At 46.8% G+C, this 26,471-nt stretch overlaps 1 protein-coding gene across 2 annotated transcripts in view; it reads left to right on the forward strand.

Annotated features, from left to right (window-relative positions):
• The window catches only part of prkdc (protein kinase, DNA-activated, catalytic subunit), a 364,122-nt gene that overhangs the window by 231,867 nt on the left and 105,784 nt on the right, over positions 1-26,471 (forward strand). For both annotated transcript variants that reach the window (XM_070892539.1, XM_070892550.1), the window contains exons 56-60: positions 7,170-7,268; positions 7,401-7,611; positions 11,861-12,044; positions 12,683-12,892; positions 17,759-17,871. In XM_070892539.1, the coding sequence (XP_070748640.1) occupies positions 7,170-7,268; positions 7,401-7,611; positions 11,861-12,044; positions 12,683-12,892; positions 17,759-17,871 (817 nt within the window). The remainder of the gene's footprint in view (positions 1-7,169; positions 7,269-7,400; positions 7,612-11,860; positions 12,045-12,682; positions 12,893-17,758; positions 17,872-26,471) is intronic.

A 26,471-nucleotide genomic window follows, 5' to 3' on the forward strand; every position in this document is an offset into this window, starting at 1 on the left:
TATATAAAAAGGAAAAGAGTGACTAAAGTAAATGTTGGTCCTTTAGAAGAGGAGAAGGGGGATTTAATAATGGGAAATGTGAAAATGGCTGAGACCTTAAACAATTATTTTGCTTCGATCTTCAGAAGACATAAAAACCATGCCAAAAATTGCCGGTCACGGGAATGTGGGAAGGGAGGACCTTGAGACAATCACTATCACTAGGGAGGTAGTGCTGGACAGGCTAATGGGACTCAAGATAGACAAGTCCCCTGGTCCTGATGAAATGCATCCCAGGGTATTAAAAGAGATGGTGGAAGTTATAGCAGATGCATTGGTTATAATCTACTAAAATTCTCTGGACTCTGGGGAGGTACCAGTGGATTGGAAAGCAGCTAATGTAACGCCTCTGTTTAAAAAAGGGGGCAGACAAAAGGCAGGTAACTATAGGCCGGTTAGTTTAACATCTGTAGTGGGGAAAATGCTTGAAGCTATCATTAAGGAAGAAATAGCGGGACATCTAGATAGGAATAGTGCAATCAAGCAGACGCAAGATGGATTCATGAAGGGGAAATCATGTTTAACTAATTTACTGGAATTCTTTGAGGATATAATGAGCATGGTGGATAGAGGTGTACCGATGGATGTGGTATATTTAGATTTCCAAAAGGCATTCGATAAGGTGCCACACAAAAGGTTACTGCAGAAGATAAAGGTACGCGGGGTCAGCGGAAATGTATTAGCATGGATAGAGAATTGGCTGGCTAACAGAAAGCAGAGAGTTGGGATAAATGGGTCCTTTTCAGGTTGGAAATCGGTGGTTAATGGTGTGCCACAGGGATCGGTGCTAGGACCACAACTGTTTACAATATACATTGATGACCTGGAGGAGGGGACAGAGTGTAGTGTAACAAAATTTGCAGATGACACAAATATTAGTGGGGAAGCGGGTTGTGTCGAGGCAGATGAAGTATAATGTGGATAAATGTGAGGTTATCCACTTTGGTGGTAAAAACAGAGAGACAGACTATTATCTGAATGGTGACAGATTAGGAAAAGGGGAGGTGCAAAGAGACCTGGGTGTCATGGTACATCAGTCATTGAAGGTTGGCATGCAGGTGTGCAGCAGACGGTTAAGAAAGCAAATGGCATGTTGGCATTCATAGCAAGGGGTACAGGGGCAGGGAGGTGTTGCTACAGTTGTACAGGGCATTGGTGAGGCCACACCTGGAGTATTGTGTACAGTTTTGGTCTCCTAACCTGAGGAAGGACATTCTTGCTATTGAGGGAGTGCAGCGAAGGTTCACCAGACTGATTCCCGGGATGGCGGGACTGACCTATCAAGAAAGACTGGATCAACTGGGCTTGTATTCACTGGACCTCATAGAAACATTTAAAATTCTGACGGGGTTAGACAGGTTAGATGCAGGAAGAATGTTCCCAATGTTGGGGAAGTCCAGAACCAGAGGTCACAGTCTAAGGATAAGGGGTAAGCCATTTAGGACCGAGATGCGGAGGAACTTCTTCACCCAGAGAGTGGTGAACCTGTGGAATTCTCTACCACAGAAAGTTGTTGAGGCCAATTCACTAAATATATTCAAAAAGGAGTTAGATGAGGTCCTTACTACTAGGGGGATCAAGGGGTATGGCGAGAAAGCAGGAATGGGGTACTGAAGTTGAATGTTCAGCCATGAACTCATTGAATGGCGGTGCAGGCTAGAAGGGCCGAATGGCCTACTCCTGCACCTATTTTCTATGTTTCTATGTTTCTATGACACAGAGAGGCTGCAAATAGATTTAGATTGGTTAAGCAAATGGGCTAAGGTTTGGCAGATGGAATACAATGTCGGAAAATGTGAGGTCATCCACCTTGGGTAAAAAAAACACAGTAAAATGGAATATTATTTGAATGGGGAGAAATTACAACATGCTGCGGTGCAGAGGGACCTGGAGGTCCTTGTGCATGAATCCCAAAAAGTTAGTTTGCAGGTACAGCAGGTAATCAGGAAGGCGAATGGAATGTTGGCCTTCATTGCAAGAGGGATGGAGTACAAAAGCAGGGTGGTCCTGCTGCAACTGTACAGGGTATTGGTGAGGCCGCACCTGGAGTACTGCGTGCAGTTTTGGTCACCTTACTTAAGGAAGGATATACTAGCTTTGGAGGGGGTACAGAGACGATTCACTAGGCTGATTCCGGAGATGAGGGGGTTACCTTATGATGATAGATTGAGTAGACTGGGTCTTTACTCGTTGGAGTTCAGAAGGATGAGGGGTGATCTTATAGAAACATTTAAAATAATGAAAGGGATAGACAAGATAGAGGCAGAGAGGTTGTTTCCACTGGTCGGGGAGACTAGAACTAGGGGGCACAGCCTCAAAATACAGGGGAGCCAGTTTAAAACCGAATTGAGAAGGAATTTCTTCTCCCAGAGGGTTGTGAATCTGTGGAATTCTCTGCCGAAGGAAGCAGTTGAGGCTAGCTCATTGAATGTATTCAAATCACAGATAGATAGATTTTTAACCAATAAGGGAATTAAGGGTTATGGGGAGCGGGCGGGTAAGTAGAGCTGAGTCCACGGCCAGATCAGCCATGATCTTTTTGATTGGCGGAGCAGGCTCGAGGGGCTAGATGGCCTACTCCTGTTCCTAATTCTTATGTTTTTATGTTCTTCTGATTCAAATTCCTGGGACATTGGAAACGGTTCTGGGGGAGGTGGGACTAGTGCAAACCGGACGGTCTGCACCTGGGCAGTACCAGAACCGTTGTACTAGGCGGGTGTTTGCTCGTGCTGTTGGGGAGGGTTTAAAGTAAAATGACAGGGGGTTAGGAATCAATGCAGGGAGGCAGGGGGGAGTAAAAAGAGGGCAGAAGCAAAAGGTAGGAAGGAGAAAAACAAGAGTGGAGAGCAGAGAAATCAAGTGCAACAATCAAAAAGGGCCACATTACAACATAATTCTAAAAGGACAAAGAGTGTTAAAAAAACAAGCCTGAAGGCTCTGAGTCTCAATGCGAGGGGCATTCACAATAAGGTGGATGAATTAACTTCGCAGATAGCTGTTACAGGATATGATGTAATTGGGACTACAGAGACATGGCTCCAGGGTAACCAAGGCTGGGAACTCAACATCCAGGGGTATTCAATATTCAGGAAGGATAGACAGTAAGGAAAAGGAGGTGGGGTAGCGTTACTGATTAAAGAGGAGATTAATGCAATAGTCAGGAAGGACATTAGCTTGGATGATGTGGAACCTATATGGGTAGAGCTGCGAAACACCAAAGGGCAGAAAACGTTAGTGGGAGTTGTGTACAGACCACCAAACAGTGGTAGTGAGGTTGGGGACGGCATCAAAGAGGAAATTAGGGATGCGTGCAATAAGGGTACAGCAGTTATCATGGGTGACTTTAATCTACATATTGATTGGGCTAATCAAACTGGTAGCAATACTGTGGAGGAGGAGTTTGTGGAGTGTATAAGGGATGGTTTTCTCGACCAATTTGTCGAGGAACTAACGAGAGAGCAGACCATCCTAGACTGGGTCTTGTGCAGCGAGAGAGGATTAATTAGCAATCTGGTTGTGCGAGGTCCCTTGGGGAAGAGTGACCATAATATGGTAGAATTCTTCATTAAGATGGAGAGTGACACAGTTAATTCAGAGACTAGGGTCCTGAACTTAAAGAAAGGAAACTTCGACGGTATGAGACATGAATTGGCTAGGATAAACTGGCGAATGATACTTAAAGGGTTGACGGTGGATAGGCAATGGCAGACATTTAAAGATCACATGGATGAACTGCAAGAATTGTACATCCCTGTCTGGCGTAAAAATACAAAAGGGGAGGTGACTCAACCGTGGCTAACAAGGGAAATTAGGGAAAGTGTTAAATCCCAGGAAGAAGCATATAAATTGGCCAGAAAAAGCAGCAATCCTGAGGGCTGGGAGAAATTTAGAATTCAGCAGAGGAGGACTAAGGGTTTAATTACAAGGGGGAAAATAGAGTAAGCTTGCAGGGACCATAAAAACTGACTGTAAATGTTTCTATAGATATGTGAATAGAAAAAGATTAGTGAAGACTAATTCTAGTTTCCTTGCAGTCAGAATCAGGTGAATTCATAATGGGGAACAAGGAAATGGCAGACCAATTGAACAAATACTTTGGTTCTGTCTTCACGAAGGAAGACACGAATAACCTCCCGAAAATACTAGGGGACCGAGGGTCTCAGCGAAAAGGGGGAACTGAGGGAAATCCTTATTCGTCAGGAAATGGTGTTGGGGAAATTGAAGGGACTGAAGGCCGATAAATCCCCAGGGCATGATAGTCTGCATCCCAAAGTACTTCAGGAAGTGGCCCTAGAAATAGTAGATGCATTGGTGGTCATTTTCCAACATTCCATGGACTCTGGATCAGTTCCTATGGATTGGAGGGTAGCTAATGTAACCCCACTTTTTAAAAAATGAGGGAGAGAGAAAACAAGGAATTATAGAACTGTTAGCCTGACATCGGTGATGGGGAAAATGCTGGAGTCAATTATTAATGATGTAATAGCAGCGCATTTGGAAAGCAGTGACAGGATCGGTCCAAGTCAGCATGGATTTATGAAAGGAAAATCATGCTTGACAAATCTTCGAGAATTTTTTGAGGATGTAACTGGTAGAGTGGACAAGGGAGAACCAGTGGATGTGGTGTATTTGGACTTTCAGAAGGCTTTTGACAAGGTCCCACACAAGAGATTGGTGTGCAAAATTAAAGCACATAGTATTGGGGGTAATGTACTGATGTGGATAGAGAACTGGTTGGAGACAGGAAGCAGAGAGTTGGGATAAACGGGTCCTTTTCAGAATGGCAGGCAGTGACTCGTGGGGTGCCGCAGGGCTCAGTGCTGGGAACCCAGCTATTTACAATATACATCAATGATTTAGGTGAAGGAATTGAGTGTAATATCTCCAAGTTTGCAGATGACACTAAGCTGGGTGGTGGTGTGAGCTGTGAGGAGGATGCTAAAAGGCTGCAGGGTGACTTGGACAGGTTAGGTGAGTGGGCGAATACAAGGCAGATGCAGTATAATGTGGATAAATGTGAGGTTATCCACTTTGGTGGCAAAAACACGAAGGCAGAATATTATCTGAATGGTGTCAGATTCGGCAAAGGGGAGGTGAAACGAGACCTGGGTGTCATGGTACATCAGTCATTGAAAGTTGGCATGCAGGTAAAGCAGGTGGTGAAGAAGGCAAATGGTATGTTGGCCTTCATAGCTCTGGGATTTGAGTATAGGAGCAGGGAGGTCTTACTGCAGTTGTACAGGGCCTTAGTGAGGCCTCACCTGGAATATTGTGTTCAGTTTTGGTCTACTAATCTGAGGAAGGACGTCCTTGCTATTGAGGGAGTGCAGCGAAGGTTCACCAGACTGATTCCCGAGATGGCTGATCTGACATATGAGGAGAGACTGGATCGACTGGGCCTGTATTCACTGGAATTTAGAAGGATGAGTGGGGATCTCATAGAAACATGTAAAATTCTGACAGGACTGGACAGGTTAGATGCAGGAAGAATGTTCCTGATGTATTGGAAGTCCAGGACCAGGGGACACAGTCTAAGGATAAAGGGTAATCCATTTAGGACTGAAATGAGGAGAAACTTCTTGACTCAGAGTTGTTAACCTGTGGAATTTCCTACCGCAGAGAGTTGTTGATGCCAGTTCATTGGATATATTCAGGAGGGAGTTAGATATGGCCCTTTTGGCTAACGGGATTAAGGGGTATGGAGAGAAAGTAGGAAAGGGGTACTGAGGTGAATGATCAGCCATGATCTTATTGAATGGTGGTGCAGGCTCGAAGGGCCGAATGGCCTACTCCTGCACCTATTTTCTATGTTTCTATCATATGGGGATTGGGCGGTAAAGTGGAGTTGAGGTCGAAGATCAACTATAATCTTATTGAATGGCGGGGCGGGCTTGAGGGGCTGTTTGACCTACTTCTGCTCCTACCTCTTATGTTCTTAAAGAAGCAAAGAATGTGTTAGGATGCATAGCCAGATCAGTGAGTTTAAGTTTACAGAAGTTATAATTTATAATGCAACCCACGCTCTGAGTCACTCAGGTTCAAAAGGGATATGGATGCAGAGAGTAATAACATGAATGAACCCAAGTGTAAAAGGAATGGACTATCGGGAAAGATTAGAGAAGCTCAAGCTCTTCAGTCTGGAGAGAAGAAGGTTAAACAAAGACTTCATCAATCTATATGAAGTACTAAATGGTAAATAAATACATTGAACTCATGAACCCAGAATAATATTCAAGGTAACTCAGGCCCAATAGGACCAAATTATATAAATCTGAATTAATAAAAAGTAGATTCAACATCGATATAATAGAAATTCTTTAAAGTGCCATTGGACGCTAGGGCTCGGTGGGTTTATCGTATAAAATTAGTGGACCTGAAATTGCGGTCAGAGGCTTCCCGCTGCGGATGCCTCTGACCATAAAAATATTTACGAATGTACCTGGTGGCCCCAGAGGAACAAACATTTGCACTCCGAGGCCTCGATGCGCAATCCAGTGCTGAGGCCCACATATTCCAGGAGCGCATGCGCATCCTGGGATCACATGAGCCGGACCATCCAATGAAAATGGTGTATCCCCATTCACAGTAATGGTGATCTCCGCTTTTACCAGGCACAAGAGTTTTAAGGACATTCGCTCGGCAGGAGTTGGGCAAATCACCCAAATCTCCACCTGCAAAGGCTCTTCACCTGGGAATGCATTGGAACTGTCAAAAGAAATTTTGACCGTTCGCAAGTGCTGGATTTCGGCGCATGCGCTTTGTGCACCTAAACCCGGAACTTGGGACCTCTTCGGGAGCATGCGCACATTGTATGCACCCGGAGAGGCTGCAATTTCAAGGCCAGTGTTTGATGTGTCGAATTACCTTTTCTCATCCCAGACTTTTTCTTCTGTACTAATCAGGAAACTAAAACTAGACTAACCAGTTGGAAAGCTCGGACACAAGGCTTCAGACAAAAAAAATAAGTAGATCAGTTCAAACTAGGTAGTTCAAAAATATGAGTGAAAACACAATTATTAGCTAAGAAAACTTGCCCCCAGGTTTATTGTACAAAAAGTCAACAGCAAAAAATGTTCCATTTATTAATGTTTTTTGAAGTGAATGTGGTAAATCTTCTTCCCTTTCTGCAGGGACCCAGAGAGTCAATCTGATCCTGACTCAAAAGAAATATATGTGGAGGCAACAGATACCTTACTTCAGGGACTGACTGATGAAAATCCTGCGCTACAGTATGTAACCAATCATTTATTTGTAAAACATTGACAATGGTTCGATCATTCATAAGTATTCACAGTTTCTTTAAAATGTTGTCATTTGACATTTCTTTTAAAAAGGAGATTTTTGATGAACTTTCTTTTCAGATTGTATGTTAGAAACTTTTGGAGTCATGAAAATAGGCTTCCAACTGGTACCCTAGACAGAATGATGGCCATTCTTGGATCATTGTATTGCAACAAGATAGAGACGCAGTACCTCAGTATAGCCACCAACGTGCTACTTGAGATGACGAGTCGCAGCCCTGATTACAACCGAGAGATGTTTGAGTATCCCCTATCTGAATGCAAGTTTCAGGTAAATACAAGAAGCTTGTTTTTTATGTTAGTTTAGTTTATCATCTATGTTTTTCTAGATTCAGATGTAATTTAACCTTTTAAAGATTGCAAATGCATTATTACTACAGTATTACAAAAACTGCATAGACGTCAGAGTTCGTAGGGACTTATTTCATAAGTTCTGATACAGAATAGAAATTTCAAATTTTTAAAATATTTTTATTGGGATATGAATGATGTGGGCAAGGCTGGATTTATTGTGTATCCCTTTTTCCATTTGCATACTGCTAATCAACTCGATCACTTATTTATGATGAGATTTGATTAGATTTTTCATAAAATAAGGCTGGCATTTTATTGTGTTTAGCATCTTTTTACATTTCTTCTTGCTGTTACTATTGTGTTCCTAACACAGATGAGGCTGCGCCTCTCTGGGCGCGTTGCTCAACTGAGCACATACGCTGCATTGCCGTACACAGGACTCTTAAGTCAGAGTCGATACCGGGCCACCACACGTGGGATCTGGCTATCGCTTTCATCATTACTATATCCGGGTGCGTGCTGTGGAGATCCGAGATGAATGTCTCCCTGCCCTTTTTGGGTAGCACTACGCAGTTACCCACAACAGGCAGTCTGCCTGAATGGACAGCTCGTCCTTTCGCCGCTGGAACGGCTTGATTGGCTCTTGCATTTCAACGGGGATGCTGGCCCAGCTCCCATGCAGTACACAGTTTTTTACTAGGGACAGCAGATGATCTTGGTTGGTCCAAGTCCTAATTTGGCGGGCCGTAACAGGTGATTTATCATTTTCAAACACTTCCAAGACCATCAACAAGTATGCGGGCTGCGCCACCATCAACAAGTTTGCAGGCTGCGCCATTTCCATCCCCGTGGTGGGCAATAGTAGCCAACTGAGAGCATCCGCACAGTTCTCGGTGCCTAGCCTGTGGCGGATGGTATAGTTATACGCTGATAGCGCGAGTGTCCATCTTTGTATGCGGGCTGAGGCATTAGTATTTATCCCCTTGTTTTCAGCGAACAGGGATATGAGGAGCTTGTGATTGGTTTCCAGCTCAAATTTGAGGCTAAACAGGCACTGATGCATTTTCTTTACCCCGAACACACGCTAATGCCTCTTTCTAAATCATGCTGTAGGCCCTCTCGGCCTTAGACAAGTTCCTGGAAGCATAGGCGTCAGGTTGCAACTTCCCCGCGACGTTAGCTTATTGTAATACACACCCGACTCCGTACGGCGACGTGTCACATGCTAGCACAAATCTTTTACACGAGTTATACAATACAAGCAGCTTGTTGGAGCATAAAATGTTTCTGGCTTTCTCAAAAGCAATTATTTGTTTTTTATTTCGCTATACCCAGCTCTCACCTTTGTGCAATAACACATGTAGGGGCTCTAAAAGGGTGCTTAACCCCGGTAGGAAGTTACCAAAATAGTTGAGGAGTCCCAGGAACGACCGCAGCTCCGTGATGTTCTGTGTCCTGGGCGCGTTCCTGAGAGCCTCTGTCTTGGCGTCTGTGGGCCGAATGCCGTCCGCCGCGATCTTTCTCCCCAGAAACTCCACTTCTGTTGCCATGAAGACGTATTTCGACCTCTTCAGCCGCAGCCCTACACGATCCAGTCGCTGGAGGACCTCCTCCAGGTTTTGTAGGTGCTCGGCGGTGTCCCGACCCGTGACCAATATGTCCTCCTGAAAGACCACTGTGTGTGGTACCGACTTGAGTAGGCTCTCCATGTTTCTCTGGAAGATCGCTGCAGCCGACCGAATTCCAAATGGGTATCTGTTGTAGATGAACAGTCCCTTATGCGTGTTGATGCAGATGAGGCCCTTCGAAGACTCCTCCGGCTCCTGCGTCATGTAGGCCGAAGTCAGGCCGAGCTTGGTGAATGTCTTGCCTCCTGCCAGTGTCGCAAATAGGTCGTCTGCCTTAGGTATTGGTCCTGTAGAGAGAAACGATTAATCGTTACTTTATAATCGCCGCAAATCCTGACCGTGCCATCACTTTTGAGTACTGGAACAATTGGGCTGGCCCACTGGGGAGATGATGCCCTCGCGTTGCAGCCTGTCCAGCTCGATTTCCACTCTCTCCCTCATCATGTGAGGTACCGCTCGCGCCTTGTGGTGAATGGTTTGTGCCTCTGGGACCAAGTGGATCTGCACCTTCGCCCCGGAAAAGTTTCCAGTGCCTGGCTCAAAAATGGAAGGAAATTTGTTAAGAACCTGGGTACATGAGGCCTCATCGACATGTGATAGCGCTCGGACGTCATCCCAGTTCCAGTGGATTTTGCCCAGCCAGCTCCTTCCAAGCAGTGTGGGGCCATCGCCCAGGACAATCCAGAGTGGCAGTTTGTGCACCGTGCCCTCGTAGGTGACCTTGACCATGGCGTGCCCAGGACAGCGATAAGCTCTTTGGTGTACGTTCTCAGTTTCGTGTGGATGGGGCTCAGGGTTGGTCTGAATACCTTGTTGCACCACAGTCTCTCAAACATCTTTTTACTCATGATGGATTGGCTAGCGCCAGTGTCCAGTTCTATGGCTACGGGTAAGCCATTCAATTTTACGTTTAGCATTATAGGTGGACATTTCGTCGAAAATGTGTGCACCCCGTGTACTTCAGCATCTGCCTCCTCTCTCTCAGGCTCGAAATTGCTTTGATCCACCATGGACCGATCTTCCTCTGCCACGTAGTGGTTAGCAGGTTTTGCAGAGCTTGCAACTCATCTGCAAGCTTGTTGGAGGTGCCCCATTGTTCCACAGCTCTTGCAAACATACCCTTTGAAGCAGCATGAATAGGCTGAATGAAAGCCTCCACAACGCCAACAAGGTGTGAATTGCCTTGCATTCATCCTTTGTTGGGGACTCAGTCATCTGGGTCACCTGAGGCCTGCTGGCAGTTGCAGACTCGTGGGTTCTGCCCTGTACATTTCTGCTCACAAACACAGTTCCAGTTAATTTATGAACATTGCTAGCACTTGTGTGCTGAGAGATTTGTTTGGTGTTATCACTGCTGGACATAAATGCCTGTGCTATCGCAATGGCCTTACTGAGGGTCGGTGTCTCTACAGTCAAAAGTTTTCGTAGGATGGCCTCGTGGCCAATGCCCAGTACAAAAAAGTCTCTGAGCATTTGCTCCAGGTAGCCATCAAACTCACATTGTCTCACAAGTCGCCTTAGCTCAGCGACGTAGCTCGCCACTTCCTGACCTTCAGATCGCTGGCACATGTCGAACCGATACCTCGCTCGGGTTAAGATGCTCCCGAACCAGTGTACACAGCTCCTCATACGACTTATCTGTGGGTTTCACCGGAACCAGAAGATTCTTCATGAGGCTGTAGGTCGGTGCCCCGCAGACTGTGAGGAGGACCGCTCTCCTTTTTGCAGCGCTTCCTTCTCCGTCCAGCTCGTTGGCTACAAAGTACTGGTCTAGCCGTTCGACATAGGCTTCCCAGTCCTCACCTTCCGAGAACTTCTCCACGATGCCCACAGTTTGCTGCATCTTTGCGTTGGATTCGTATTCTCGTCGCCAGTTATTGTGTTCCTAACACAGGGAGGTTAAAGTAACTGTGACCTCAGTCTTTAATAAGATACTCCAGAGAGAGGAACAGGCCTTCGGGGCCGGCTTATATACAGTGCTCCCAAGGGATGCTGGGATCTCTTGGGACTTCAGGGGATGAGCTCCCTGGTGGCGGAACATGGGAGTGCATGCTTTACAGATACACAACAGTTACCTTACAGTAAATATTACAACAGATCCTATTTACCCTGAGGAACACAGTGGGCCAGTTGCACACCTTCCTAAAGCTTATTTTAAAACCTGCTGTTAGAAATAAGTTAATGCCTTTCATTGTTGCATGCTTACTGAGTGATAAGGGAATGAAGGGTTATGGACAATAAGGGAGTGTGGGGCTATGGGGAGCGGGCAGAGAAATGGAGCTGAGCCCAAGATCAGATCAGCCATGATCTTAATAAATGGCAGAGTAGGCTCGAAGGGTCAAATGGCCTACTCCTGCTGCTATTTTTTATGTTATGTTCTTACAGGATATATTGCAGTTAATCCTGTTGGATACATATAGGAATGAAGTATATTTGATCCTACAGCTTCTGCCCTTTATTTTTTAAAGCTGTTCTTTTTAAAGTAGTCATTGTTACAGAGCCATAGAGGAACCGAGTTCAAGTTTAATGTTGATCTCATTTTGCAAAGTGATATTTATTGCACGTCACTCATTGTTCTACCATCTGCACATTTTTTAGGATTATAGTATTGATTCAAGTTGGCATCAACGTAGTCGAATTCTTACTCCACTGTTTGTGGAAACTCAAGCTACGCAGAGCAGTACGAGAAGCTCATCACAAGAAGCATCTGCTACAGGTCAAAAAGATGGCCAAATTAGGGCCACCCAAACCCATTATGAGTTTACACCAACTCAGAACCCTGGTAAGTGCAACTCTGTATTTTTAATCTTTGTTGACACTGTTTGTATAACATTTTATCCTAGGGTATGGTAGTGTAGTTGTTATGTTACTGGACTAATAATTCAGCGAATGTGACTTCAAATCTCGGCAGTTTAAGAATTTGAATTCAGTTTTAAAAAACCTGGAAATAAAAAGCTGGCATCAGTAAAAATGAATGAAGCTTTTGGATTGTCGTAAAAACACAGTTTGTTAATGTTTTTAATGGCAGGGAAGGAAAGCTATTGTCCTTATCCGGTCTGGCCTAATGCAGCTCCAGTCCCACACTAATGTGGTTGACTCTTAACTGTCCTCTGAAGTAACCTTCTCAGGGCAACTAGGGATAGCCAATAAATTCCTGCCTTGCTGGGACATCTGTGTACCTAAAACCTGTGACTATAATAGTCCAATTGGCTGTTTGTGTGTTAGTAAGGCCCAAATCCCAACTCCTTTTCAACTTAACTTGTATTTTAATGTTACCCAATAGACCCTAAAGAAAATTATTTTGGGATCTGAGTTCCTAAATTGCCAATAGTGGAACACTTTTTGGCAAAATGCCTAGATTCATCTGACAATAAAAAATATTCTAAAATGTTTTATTTATATTTTGATGCCTCTCTCTAGGTGCACGGAATTTTAATTGGTTAACAGGGAGCAGTTTGGACACGTTTGCAGAATACTCCCATCCATCCTCAGAATCACTGTCTTCTTCGTTACTTGTGTATTCTAAGCTGAGTGAGAGGCCACAGAGAGCAGCTATGAAATCTGTTGGTCCAGACTTTGGCAAACAGAGACTTGCTCTGCCAGGAGATGAGGTCAATGGTAAAACAAAAGGTATTATTATTGGTTACATTTAATATTATTGTATTAGAAATATCCATTGCTAATAACAGTTACTGAGACGAGTACTTCAAAGGACCATCCATCACTATCCAATTGTAGTTGTACGTTTTTTTTCTGTCAACTGAACAGCATGTTGTTGATGTCCGGTACAGTGGCCCCCATACCAATCAGAGCCATGGTTGTTGATCCACCATGATGTCAACTAGAAGGCCATGCAACCTGGGGTATAACGTTGTGACTGGATCCACTATCTGCCCTCGGGTCAGGCCTTGGCTTTCTTTCCCAAGTTCTCTCCATGGTTAATGCTCCAACCTTCTGGTTTCTCTGACTCACTGATTCATCTCGCACTGCGTGCCCCAGATTCTACCTCTGACCAAGTACACTTTGCTACCTGCCCTAGCCATTAGCTGATTTTTTTTGTACAACTTTTAATCAATAAAGCAACATATATGAGTTACATATGGACACAGTGGGATATGTACAGAAGAACGTATGTTCTTATGAAGAACATATGTATAAACGGGAATATAGATTAAATAAATGGACGAAACTTTGGCAGGTAGATTTCAACGCAGGTTGTCCATTTTGAACCAAAAAAGGATGCATCCAAGTCAACGGCCCCATTCAAATATTTGAGCATGTGCAGTATCTACATCATCATCATCATCATCATCATCATAAGCGGTCCCTCGAACGAGGATGACATGTTTCCACAAGAGTTCACAGATGTTTCAATGAAGGACCCGATACTCCAGTCCTGAATTCCAATTGAGGGGGGTGGAAGATGCCTGTGCGTGGATTTTTTTAATGTGTGGCGACCGTTGCACATCAGCTATCACACGGGCTCGACTGAGCTAGGCCTTTATCCAGTGGCAAGGGTTGAACCAGAACAACTGGAGACCTGCTCTGCTGCACGAGTATCTACAATGGAAAAGCCAGCGAGCGGCCTGCACGAGACCTTGCAGATGCCTGCGGGGAGCTTAGCGGGAACATTGATCCGTGTATTATTTAAATGGTGAAAAGCTCAGAACAGTGGTGGTCCAAAGAGATTTAGGGATCCGTGTACACAGATCACTATAATGTAGCAGCCAAGTACCAAAAATAATCAAAAAAGCTAATAAAATGTTAGCCTTTATAACGAGAGAGCCAGAATATAAAGGAAGTTTTGCTATAGCTTTACAAAGCCCTGGTTAAACCACATCTGGATTCCTGTATACTGTTCCGGGCACCGTAACTTAGAAAGGATATATTGGTCTTGGAAGGATTGCAGCGCAGTTTCACCAGAATGTTACCAGGGCTCCAAGGATTAGATTATGAGGTGAGATTACGTAAACTACACTTGTATTTCCTTCAATAGAGAAAGTTAAGGGGTGATTTGATTGAGGTTTTTATGATTTTGAAAGGAATTAATAGGGTAGATAGAGGGAAACTTTTTTCTGCTGTTGGGGGAGTCTAGGACTGGGGGACATAACCTTAAAATCAGACCCATGCTATTCAGGAGAGAAGTTAGGAAATAAAAACAGAAAATTCTGGAAAAACTCAGGTGGTCAGGTCACCTGAAACATTAAGAGCTCGAAATTCAGTTGTTATCGCCAGCTGATACCACCTGAGTGAGGTAGCAACGGGGCGTGAACAGCTGGCCGGCAGCATTATGTGTGGGTGTCGCCTGATGGGAAATTTGGTTGTCCTTTTTCAAGGGTGTTAATATTTAAAGTCCTGCTGGCTAACGCCATGGAAATCATGACGTCACTTCGCGTGCTACGCCTCCTTGGCGCCGGTCTCGCCAAATTCACTTTGGCCGCCTCACTTATCAGCTGACGGCGATGACGCCTGAAAAGGTCGGCGTGCACAATGTGGGGAAACTATTCCGGGGCATTATTTAAAGGGATTTGCAGCCGGCCCACAGTGTTCGCGGCCTGGGCTGCGTTGGCTGCTCGCACAACTCGAAAGTGCTGGCGTCCTGCGGCTACTGACTCCTAAGCTTCAGTACTAACATCTCAGAGACATTGTTTCCTTCAACATCGGATACATTTGCAACTAGCATATATTGCTTTTACCTCTGCAAACTTATGGGGGCAGTGATCACACACACCACGTCGTCCTGCGGCAAGGATTTTAAAGGCGGCGGCTGCAGAGACGGCTTATGCCAAATGTGGATGCTCGCCAAAGGGGAGACCCCAGACAGCAGCAAGCTGTACAGCCGCAGGGTTTACTGTGTGCATTGTTCTTACCTTGAGATGTCCGAGGATCATTGCCTAAAAAAGGCTGAGGTTCTGTAAAGAGGTGGTGATGGCGCTCTGCCTCCTCCTGCAGACATACCTGACAGCTGACATCAGCACCAGGACCTCGCTGTCAGTGGCAGTAAAAGTGACAGCAATTCAATTTCAATGCTACCAGTTCCTTCCAGTCTCCTGTAGGCAATATATGTGACATTTAGCAGTTTACAGTATATTGCTTAAATTCGCCTGGTTACCGACGTTTTTACAGCAAACGAATGGATTACATCAAGTTCAACATGCCCAGGTAAGACCTGGATGAGTGCACCCGTGGTTTCGCCAGGATAGCAGGCTTCCCCATGGTTCAGGGGGCCATTGATTGTACGCATGTGGCATTGTGGGCCCCACCTCACCTGGCCATCTGCTGAAGATATCGAGCCTCTCCCTCCAAACCTCCGTGCATATAAATGGCAAGAAAAGATTGTGACAAATTAAACACATTTTTATTTACAGGCAAAACCATAGTGTGCTGTAAAGAAGCACTAAATGATGCCATCATCCACATCAAACAATAATTGAAACCACATCCCTTGAAACATTATCACCCACATCCACATGAAACTATTCACATTACTTCATCATGGAACAAGGACAGCATCTCTGGCCAGCGTCAAACAATTCTTTAATGGCTTATGCAAGTGGAACGATTGACATGAGTTCATGTTCGGGCAAAGTAACCATCTGGCCAATATCAGACAATTCTTTATTGGCTCATCCAAGTGGAACTATTGACATTAGTTCACATACGAGCAAATTCACTATTTCTGGCCACTAGCACACACATATTTACTGACTCTCAGTGCTTTCCCACCCCTTCACTTATCCCCCCTCCAAAGCCTACTGCTCCTCCTCAAATGGGTCTCCGTACCTGCAGCAAGGCTGCCACAGCTGATGACCTAGCAGGACGTTCTGCACCAGCTCGGGCCCTAGAAGGCCCAGCTGCAGACTGCATCACCCCAGCATGGGCGGCAGCACTCTGTGGTGGATAGGTTGCAGAAAGCGGCAGGGGAAAAGATGAAATTATGTCATCCTGACACATTGCTACTCCCCCAGGGCACAGCCTCAGCATCTGGAGCTACCTGGCTGAGCACAGATTGCTGCCGTGTTTCGCCAATGTTAGCTCCCCGTGCAACTGATGGGGTCCCAGACACGATGGCAGCGGTCAGTACCTGCGTGAATTCAAGTTGGCTCTGCATCTAGCAATGTCCCAAGTGCCATACATAGTTTAGTAGATGTTACTGTATGAGAGTCTTCACAGTTCGATGTAACTTCCAATCACTGTGTGGATTTGCTGTGGCAATGCTTGAATTAGGGGGCCAGGACCTAACAGTAATGGGGAGGTTACCGTCTTCGAGACGCAGATGAAGACTGAGGAGTTAACAACATGAGGGGTGGGTCTGCAGAACCGAGAAGCAAGGTTAACAGCGCATGTCGGCCCTTGCAGTGGATGAGGCTGCAAACAGGAACCTTGCATCTGGTCTCACCCACGTGGGTTCCGAAACACTACATTGAGGAGACAGTGCACATTGAGCTCCGAGCATAGCATGTTGACGTTTCACACGCAAGATACTCACCTTCACCAGGCGTGTCAGCAATGAGTGGCAGAAACTTCTTCTGAGATTTCTCTCCATATCGCTCTGTGAGTTGGTGGTTGTGGCCTCCTCCCAGCCTCTCTCCTGAGCAACTCGCTCCGCCTCTCCAGGGCATCAAGGAGTGCATCCAGTGCGGCATCCGAGAACCGATGGGCACGCTGACGAGCTGCTGCTGCTGGTCTGCCATCCTCACTGTCTGAGTGAGTGCCTCGGAAGCAGATATACCCACGAGGCATTGAGGTGCCCAGTCAGCGCCTCAATGGAATCCAGGTGGCGCCACTAATGCCCCGATGTTGAGGCTCCGCTTAACGGCCCACTCAACACCACTTACCGCCTTTAGGTAAGTGTGCAACGCCATGATTTTACGCTGCAATCCACTTTTCAGGCGCAAAACTTAATTTCGCATTTCGAGGCCACGCCCAACGCCTCGCGGTAATAATTCTCTCAGCCGGTGACACCATCTCAAAATTGGCGGTGCCGAATTTCGACCCCTAACTCTCTCTCTGTCTTCGCAGATACTACCTGACCTGAATATTTCCAGCATTTTCTGGGGGGGTTTTTTCTCTCCAGATTTCCAGCATCTGCAGTATTTTGGTTTTGGAGAAGTTAGGAAACACTTCTTCATTCAAAAGGTGGTAGAAGTGCGGAATTCTCTCCCACAAAAAGCATTAGATGCTAGCTCAATTGATAATTTTAAATCTGAGATCGATAAGATTTTTCTAGGCAAGGATCTAAAAGGATACAGAACCAAGGCAGGATTTAAGATACAGATCAGCCATGATCTCAATGAATGGCGGAACAGGCTCGAGGAGCTGAGCTCCTGTTCCTATGTAAGGATATAAAAAGAGTGTAAACAAATAGAATGATATAAAGACACAAAGGATTAGAGAGTGGGAGAAACAGACAGCATCAGGAAGACGGATATAATTTATTTTTGTTTGCGAACAATGCCACGGGTGATCAACTCGTGTTTTTATGCGTTACAATAGTAGCTGACCAGAGGGCAGACATCCTACGCTTGAGGCGGCGATTCCTCAAAGATCGACAGAAAGAGAGCCTAATCTTTGCCAGAAGGAGCATCCACGAAAAGCATCTTGCAAAGGTAATTCTGCATAACATTTTTTTTTATAGTGCCTTATCAGAAATCGCATTCAAAATTATGTTATCCACTAGTCTTTTTTTTTACCAAAACATGTGTTTACTTCACTGCTGTCCCCTCATAGGGCCCAAGTTTCGGCCTCAGTTGCTCCTGATTTTTTGGAGCAACTGGTGTAGAACGGAGTATCTTAGAAATTCAAATTCTCGGCATTTAGTTTGCTCCAGTTCTAGTCAGTTAGAACAGTTTCACTTTGGAACAGAATTTTTTTTTCAAAAGAAGGCGTGTCCGGCCACTTACGCCTGTTTTCAAAGTTTCGACAGTGAAAACTTACTCCAAACTAACTTAGAATGGTGAAGATTTTTGTACGCTCGAAAAAACCTTGTCTACACTTTAGAAAATCAGGTGTAGGTTACAAATTAGGCGGGAGGGGGAGGGGGAGGGAGGGGGAGAAGGGAAGTCATTAAATTCTACAATCAATCCTTAGTTATACTTATACAAATATTATACAAATAAATCCAACCTGAATAAAAATTTAAAAGCAAAGAAAGATTAAATAAACCATGTTCCTACCTGTGTGAAACATGCTGCTGTGCTTCAGGCAGGCCTTTCATGTTGGAGACAGGCAGGGGTGTGGCGTCAGTGTCTCGTCGGCAGCCCCAACAGCGGCAGCAAGCAGCCTTCGAGCTGAGCTGCTGTGCTGCAGGCAGGCCTTCATTCTGTTAGTGGCTGGCCGGCAGCCAAAGGATCAACACCGGAGGCACGCAGCTTTTCAAGGGGGTTGAGGCCATTCGGCCACACTTAAGGGGCGGCATCAATGGCTCGACAGCAGCCGAGTCCTTTTAAAAATGGCCGAGCGCCATTGTTTGTTTGACACTGCGCGTACGCGTACGCTCCAACGCGCACGCGCAGGGTTGCCGGCACCACGTTGGCTCATTTAAATTGGACCCGCCCCCCACTACTTACAGAATCGGCGCGAGTGTTTGGCTCCGCCCCCCGCTGTGAAGAGCGCGCCGCGCCAAGCTGAGATCGAGCTCCGAGAAGCCGGAGAATATCGATGTTTTTTTCTAGCACACTTTTAGGCGCGAAGAACAGGCGTCCAGCTCAGAGGTGCGCCGTTTTCGGCGCGGGCCGAAACCTGGGGCCATAGTGTCTGCAGGCACCACTGTTTCCATCATAGGGTTAACTGAGAAATAGGTGTTGTTCTTTGTAAGTAAAGATATTATCTACTGGGACAATCTAATATATTATAGTGCAGCAAACATTTGATATACTACAATATATTAGATCAAGATCTGTTTATCGCAAAGATGTTTGTTATGAATATTGTGCATTATCTATAAACAAATTTTTAAAAAATAGGGCAGCTTGATTTGAATTGCACCGACAGAAATTCTGCACTAGCTAGTTGAGCCAGGATGAATTGAAAGACTGGCATTTGTATTTATATAGCACCTTTCACAACCACCGAACGTCCCAAAGTGTTTTACAGCCAATGAAGCACCTTTTGAAGCGTCGTCACTGTTGCAATGTAGGCTGCAGATAGCCGAGTTCATTTGATTTTAAAAGACCCTTGTTTTTACCCCATGCCCCGAATGGGGGTGGTAACCTTCAGGGGCCGGGACGGTTAGTGCCTGGCGTGGAAGTCCCGCCCCGATGCTGAATTGTCCTGGGGCGTAGAAGGAAGGGCTGCGCCGAAGCTCCACATAGCGCTGGCACATTTCAGTACCTCTCCCCTTCGATTAAAGGGAAGGGCTGCTGCGTACTGTGAACGGCCGCCAGTGGGCCACCAGGGCTGCGTGTGACCGGGCCAGCACCCAAGACTGAATGCCGACCCGCGAATGTGGCATTGACATTCGCCTACGCCAGTCTCGCAATTTCCCCCATGGGACCTTAAGTGGTCGGGGCGGCGAGGGTGTCGCTGCACACAGCGATGGCGTCATTGCCAGTTGCTCCGGGTGCTAACTGCGGGGTGCAGCGCTGCCATGGCAGCTTCTCCGCAACCTCCTGGGCAATTTCCCGGCCTCCTCCGGGCGAAAACTGTCTTGCACCGCCCCCCCCCCCCCAGCTACCAAGGGCTGGGGGGCATTTTTAATGTGGTTCTAATTATAGTCATACAAGTTCACTATTTTAGTCTTTGCTTCACGAGAAAGTCGCTACTTGCATTACAGTAATCTACTGATGAGTACTTTTTGGCTTTGTAATGGGTACGAATAAAGTTGGATGATTGTATGTTATTGAAACTCTGGACCTTTTATATTTTATGTCGACAACATTGAAATGAGCTTCATTGCAGAAATTCATTTTTTGAACATAGTAGTTCACATCTATGGGTTCTAAAGTATCAGCTTGCATTACTTACTGTTGTTTGTTTCTCCCATGTGGGTTGGTTCCCTCAAGTCCAGCTACAAATTTCCTGTAACTTTCCAAGAATATTTCAGAAAAATACCAGATCTCGTGCCAAGTTTCAGCTGGTGTTGCTCCAACAGTAACATTGCCATTTTTGGTGTGCAAGATCAGCATCCCAGGGCTAGAACATCCACTTTTGTGCTTATCGCCCAAAAATGGGCGTTATTTCTGGCGTGTACGGTAGAAAAGGGTTTTCAGATTGCCGGCTTCTCGCCCATTCTCAAAGCACCTAGTCTCCATTTTTGAAAATGGGCGTTGCCGCTAGCGATATGAAATGGGCGGTAGCGTTAAATTTTTTTGACCTTCTGCCGTAAAGTGTGGCCGTCCTTAGCAATGGCATGGTAACGCTCGATTCCAGCGATTCAGGAGGTCAAGGGTCATCATGACATGCGCAGAAGAGACAGAGAGAGAGGGAGCTCAGAAGCACTGAAAACGTGTGAGGGTATGGTGTGTGCGTGTTTGGCTGTTGTGGGAGGAATGACAGAGATTCCCCAGTAGAAAAAAAGCCCACTAAGCACCAAGAACATAGTTGGCACCAAGTTTTTATCCAACAAATGAGATATAACATGGAACGGATGGAGGAGGCCCTGGAGCTGGTAGCCAGAAACACTGGTGGCAGAGGGCTCCCAGTGGTCCCGGAGCGCTACACTGCACCCCAAGGTGCTGCACCCCCATTGCCATCCACACATCTTGCTTCTGGCTCGGAGCACGTTCCCACCTCAGGACTGTCCTCTCCTGTATCCGTCCAAGCAACATTTTGGCTGCCACTCCCTCCCCCCCTCCACCCCCCCCCCCCCAAATGAAGCATTGCCTGAGGAGCTCCTCGGTCAGGCGACTTGGAATCAGGAAGGGAAGGGGTAGAGGTGGGGAGGAGAAGCGGGAGCGTTGCGGGGGGAGGTTGGTTTGTACAGAAATATTGATGATTTCAGACTAATGTTCGGTTTAAATGTTTTTTATTTAACAAAACCTTGTAGCGCATTGGTTCAGATAGCTGCACCGTTACACGCTGGTGATTCCTTAACATCAAAGGGTATAATGACACTTAACTTCAATCAACTTAGACTTTAACTGTCACCAAGGTGATTCCCACCATTGATGTATCACCTGCACACACAGCAGTGTGTCAGCCTTGTAAGTAACACCAACGTTCTTTCAGGCAAAGCGATCATTGATGAGCTCCTGACGTAAGGCTCTTGCAGCTATCATGTTACCATGGGCCCTTTTATGCAGTCAATGGAGGGGTGGGGGCATGGCTTCAGCGTCAACCTGATTGTCTGGGCTGATGTCAGCATCCGCCTCCTCTTCCTCTCTCTGGTGAGATGGACTGTCGGACTCATCAGGCAATTCTTGTCCCCCTCCTGATAGCCAAGTTGTGCAGCATGGAGCACACCACCATGAATTGAGCTACCTGCTCAGGGTGGTATTGGAGCTCGCCTCCTGAGTGGTCCAGGCATCTAAAGCGCTGCTTCAGCACTCCAATGGTTTTCTCCGGACTGGTTGAACCGAACGGCCCTTTTCTGTGTTACAATTTCTACGTAATAAAAAGCAACATTTTCTGGAATTACAATTGTGGTTCAGAGCTTTTACTTTATTAAAAGTGGCCTCTTAGAAATTAAATCCAGTTTAATTTCTTTACCTGCTAATCTACTTTAATTTCTTTTTGCCACTCCATTTATTTCTGCTCCAATTTAAAAAAAAAAGGAACACAGCTTGTTATTTTGCACACAGAAAAATCAATCTTTTGGATTGTTTTTAAAAAAAAAGTAAAGGTTGAAAATTAATGTTTTGCAACATTATACAGTGGTTCCAAAGTACTGTCATTCTGTTCAACAAAACAATGAGTGATGCCTGTGGAACCTCTTGGAACGTTTTGGCGTTTATCCTCCGCACGATTCCATAATGCTGCCAACTTATAAAGTAGGACTTAAAATTAATAGATTTCCCAGAGCGAGGTGACCTGACTTGGCAATGGAGCAATGACTGTGGTGACATGGTTTTATTCCAACTACCAGGATCCTCCCTGCACTGATGAGGAGCAAGCAAAGCCATCTCTCTTGTCAGCATTTCAAAAGTTTGAAAAGCCAAACCACCTGGAAAGTTTTTTAAACTTTACTTAATTTACATAATAGTGTCAACCATGGCTCAGTGGGTAGCACTCTCGCCTCTGAGTCGGAAGGTTGTGGGTTCAAGTCCCACTCCAGGGACTTGGGCACAGAAATCTGGGCTGACACTTCGGTGAAGTGCGGAGGTAGCGCCGCACTGTCGGAGGAGCAGTACTGAGGGAGCGCCGCACTGTCGGAGGAGCAGCACTGAGGGAGCGCCACACTGTCGGAGGGGCAGTACTGAGGGAGCGCCGCACTGTCGGAGGAGCAGCACTGAGGGAGCGCCACACTGTCGGAGGGGCAGTACTGAGGGAGCGCCGCACTGTCGGAGGAGCAGTACTGAGGGAGCGGCACACTGTCGGAGGGGCAGTACTGAGGGAGCGCCGCACTGTCGGAGGGGCAGTACTGAGGGAGCGCCGCACTGTCGGAGGAGCAGTACTGAGGGAGCGCCACACTGTCGGAGGGGCAGTACTGAGGGAGCGCCACACTGTCGGAGGGGCAGTACTGAGGGAGCGCCGCACTGTCGGAGGAGCAGTACTGAGGGAGCGCCACACTGTCGGAGGGGCAGTACTGAGGGAGCGCCGCACTGTCGGAGGGGCAGCACTGAGGGAGCGCCGCACTGTCGGAGGGGCAGCACTGAGGGAGCGCCGCACTGTCGGAGGGGCAGTACTGAGGGAGCGCCGCACTGTCGGGGGGGCAGTACTGAGGGAGCGCCGCACTGTCGGAGGGGCAGTACTGAGGGAGCACCGCACTGTCGGAGGGGCAGTACTGAGGGAGCGCCACACTGTCGGAGGGGCAGTACTGAGGGAGCGCCACACTGTCGGAGGGGCAGTACTGAGGGAGCGCCACACTGTCGGAGGGGCAGCACTGAGGGAGCGCCGCACTGGCGATGGGGCAGTACTGAGGGAGCGCCGCACTGTCAGAGGGGCAGTACTGAGGGAGCGCCGCACTGGCGATGGGGCAGTACTGAGGGAGCGCCGTACTGAGGGGACATCAGCGGTAGGTCGGGGCCACAAAAGGAGCGGCGAGCGGCGGCCATGGGCAGCGTGGAGGCCTGCCACTACAAGGTACAGCGCGAGCTGGTGCAGGAGGGCGATGGCTGTGAAGAGTGACGTCATCCAGCTCCAGATCGGTGATTGGAGCGTGGGCAGATGCAGCAGGAGCAGCGAGGTCGGGGCAAAGGAGCAGCAAGAGACTGTGGAGGGACGTGATCGGGACCCAGGGGAGGCGCGAGTCCGGGGCCAGGGGCCCAGGGGCAGCACGGGCCGGCCCACACTGCAATATGTGTGCGCACTAGGTCCGTGCAGCAGAGCTGGTCTCCAGTTGTCTTGGGTAATCCTTGCCACTGGACCAAGACCTAGCTCTGTCAAGCCTGTGTGGTGGCTGGTGTGTAACGGCCACCCCACGTTAAAAAAGTTCACGCACAGGCATCTTCCACCCTTCAGGACGTAGTTTGGGTCCTTCATTGAAACACCTGTGAACTCGTCCTCTTTTTGGCGTGGAAGCAAGTCATCATTTCGAGGGACCACCTATGTTGATGATGATTTTTTCCGCGATATTGCAAGTTGTTCTGTGGCTCTCGTTGTATCGCCTCTCGGCTTTGGTGTGGGTGTCACGCAGGGAGGTCATCAGCCAGGTGGCGAGGCCATATCCTTTGTCACCAAGCATCCAGCATTGACCTTGTGGCTGATTGTTAAACAAGTCAAATACTGTGCTCTCATGCAGGTTGTGAGCATCATGGATGCTGCCCGGAAATTGAGCATTCACTGCCAATATAATTTGCTGGTGGTTGACGACCAGTTGGACATTCAGGGAGTGGAATCCCTTGCGGTTCCTGAAAACCTCTGAATCCTGAAAAGGTACCCACATCGCGATGTGCGTACAGTCTATTGCTCCCTGCACCTTGGGGAAGTTTGCAATTCTGGAGAATCCTAGAGCCCTCTCAGTCTGTGCCTCCCTGGTCATAGGGAAGCTGATCAAGTCCCTCCTGCGTGTATACAGGGCTTCAGTGACCTGTCTAATGCAGCGATGTGTGGCATGCTGAGAAAGTCCTCAAATGTCTCCAGCTGTGGCTTGAAAAGAACCCGAGGTATAGAACGACAGTGCCGCGGTGACTTTGACCTCAACGGACAGTGCAGTCCTGATGGTGCTGGCAGGCTGCAGATCTGCCCTTATCAGCTGGCATACCTCAGTGATAACGTCTTTGTGGAAGCGCAGTCTCTGAAGGCAGGTGGTGTCGGGCAAGTCGAGGTAAGAATGTTTCTCCTTGTACTTGCGGGGGGTGTAACGTCTGGTCCTCCTCATCTGTCTGTCACGAGCGTTCCTTCGGCGAAGTTGAGTCTGCTGCGTGTATTTGGTCACCACGAGATGGTGAGAAAGGACAGGCCCCATTGCAGTAGCTCTCTGTTTTCCACCGATTGGTCACAAACAAGGAATGTCCCGATGATGACACCTATTAAATTCCAGTCGGTCACTGTATGGTCAAGATGTTTTTAGAGATGTTCACATCAACTCCAACGACCTCCAGAGTACATCCGAATTCCGCCAAGATTGAAGCACAGCAGCCTTTTAAAGGATGCGACATGTGATGTAGAACATGCCGTCTATAGCGCTATGATTAGTTCCGGTTAGTTCCACTTTTTCTGGGCGTTTTTTTGGGCGAGCGATATTGTGGCCAATATATGTGCGAGGTGGTGAAAGTGACGCTGGGCGATCTCATGGCTGCTAGTTTCCGTAAATATGCTTTTCCGACAAAAAAATGTGGGCGGGCGTTAATATTGGATCTCGGCGTTAAATCAGTGCAGAAAGTAACGCTGGGCGATATTATGGGCGTTGATTTCGCCCATTCTGATGATTCCGCCAAAAAAAAGTTGGTGGGCGGTAATATTTTTTCCCAGCGTTAATCACATGGGGAAAGTAACACTCGGTGATAAGTTTCCGAAAAATTTCTGTTCGTTTCCATTTTGTGCCAAAATGGGCGATATCTGGGCTTTATATGTCATTTCAGCTGTAAAGTGGGCGTTAAGCATGCAAAACAAGTGGAGGTTCTAGCCCCCAGTGTTGACTGGTCATGTCTCTTATCGCATGACCAGTGCCATTTTCTTTTACTGCTACCAAGGAAACATACATTTAAAAGTTGCTAGGTTAGGTTGTTCCGGGTACTATTGCACCTTACTGAAAATGTGACCCTGAGAAAGTGAAATTAGTAACACCAATATTTGTAATGAATGTGTTACTGCTTTCATGTAAAATTCCTCTCTGCTATTTAATGATTTTGGTAACCATTTAACATTGTCTGTTCAACGATGTTGCGTGAAACATAGAAACATAGAAACATAGAAAATAGGTGCAGGAGCAGGCCATTCAGCCCTTCTAGCCTGCACCGCCATTCAATGAGTTCATGGCTGAACATGAAACTTCAGTACCCCCTTCCTGCTTTCTCGCCATAACCCTTGATCCCCCGAGTAGTAAGGACTTCATCTAACTCCCTTTTGAATATATTTAGTGAATTGGCCTCAACTACTTTCTGTGGTAGAGAATTCCACAGGTTCACCACTCTCTGGGTGAAGAAGTTTCTCCTCATCTCGGTCCTAAATGGCTTACCCCTTATCCTCAGACTGTGACCCCTGGTTCTGGACTTCCCCAACATTGGGAACATTCTTTCTGCATCTAACCTGTCTAAACCCGTCAGAATTTTAAACGTTTCTATGAAGTCCCCTCTCATTCTTCTGAACTCCAGTGAATACAAGCCCAGTTGATTCAATCTTTCTTGATAGGTCAGTCCCGCCATCCCGGGAATCAGTCTGGTGAACCTTCGCTGCACTCCCTCAATAGCAAGAATGTCCTTCCTCAAGTTAGGAGACCAAAACTGTACACAATACTCCAGGTGTGGCCTCACCAAGGCCCTGTACAACTGTAGCAACACCTCCCTGCCCCTGTATTCAAATCCCCTCGCTATGAAGGCCAACATGCCATTTGCTTTCTTAACCGCCTGCTGTACCTGCATGCTAACCTTCAATGACTGATGTACCATGACACCCAGGTCTCGTTGCACCTTCCCTTTTCCTAATCTGTCACCATTCAGATAATAGTCTG

Source organism: Pristiophorus japonicus, chromosome 1 (genome assembly GCF_044704955.1).
Source record: "Pristiophorus japonicus isolate sPriJap1 chromosome 1, sPriJap1.hap1, whole genome shotgun sequence".
Taxonomy (NCBI): Eukaryota; Metazoa; Chordata; class Chondrichthyes; family Pristiophoridae; genus Pristiophorus; species Pristiophorus japonicus.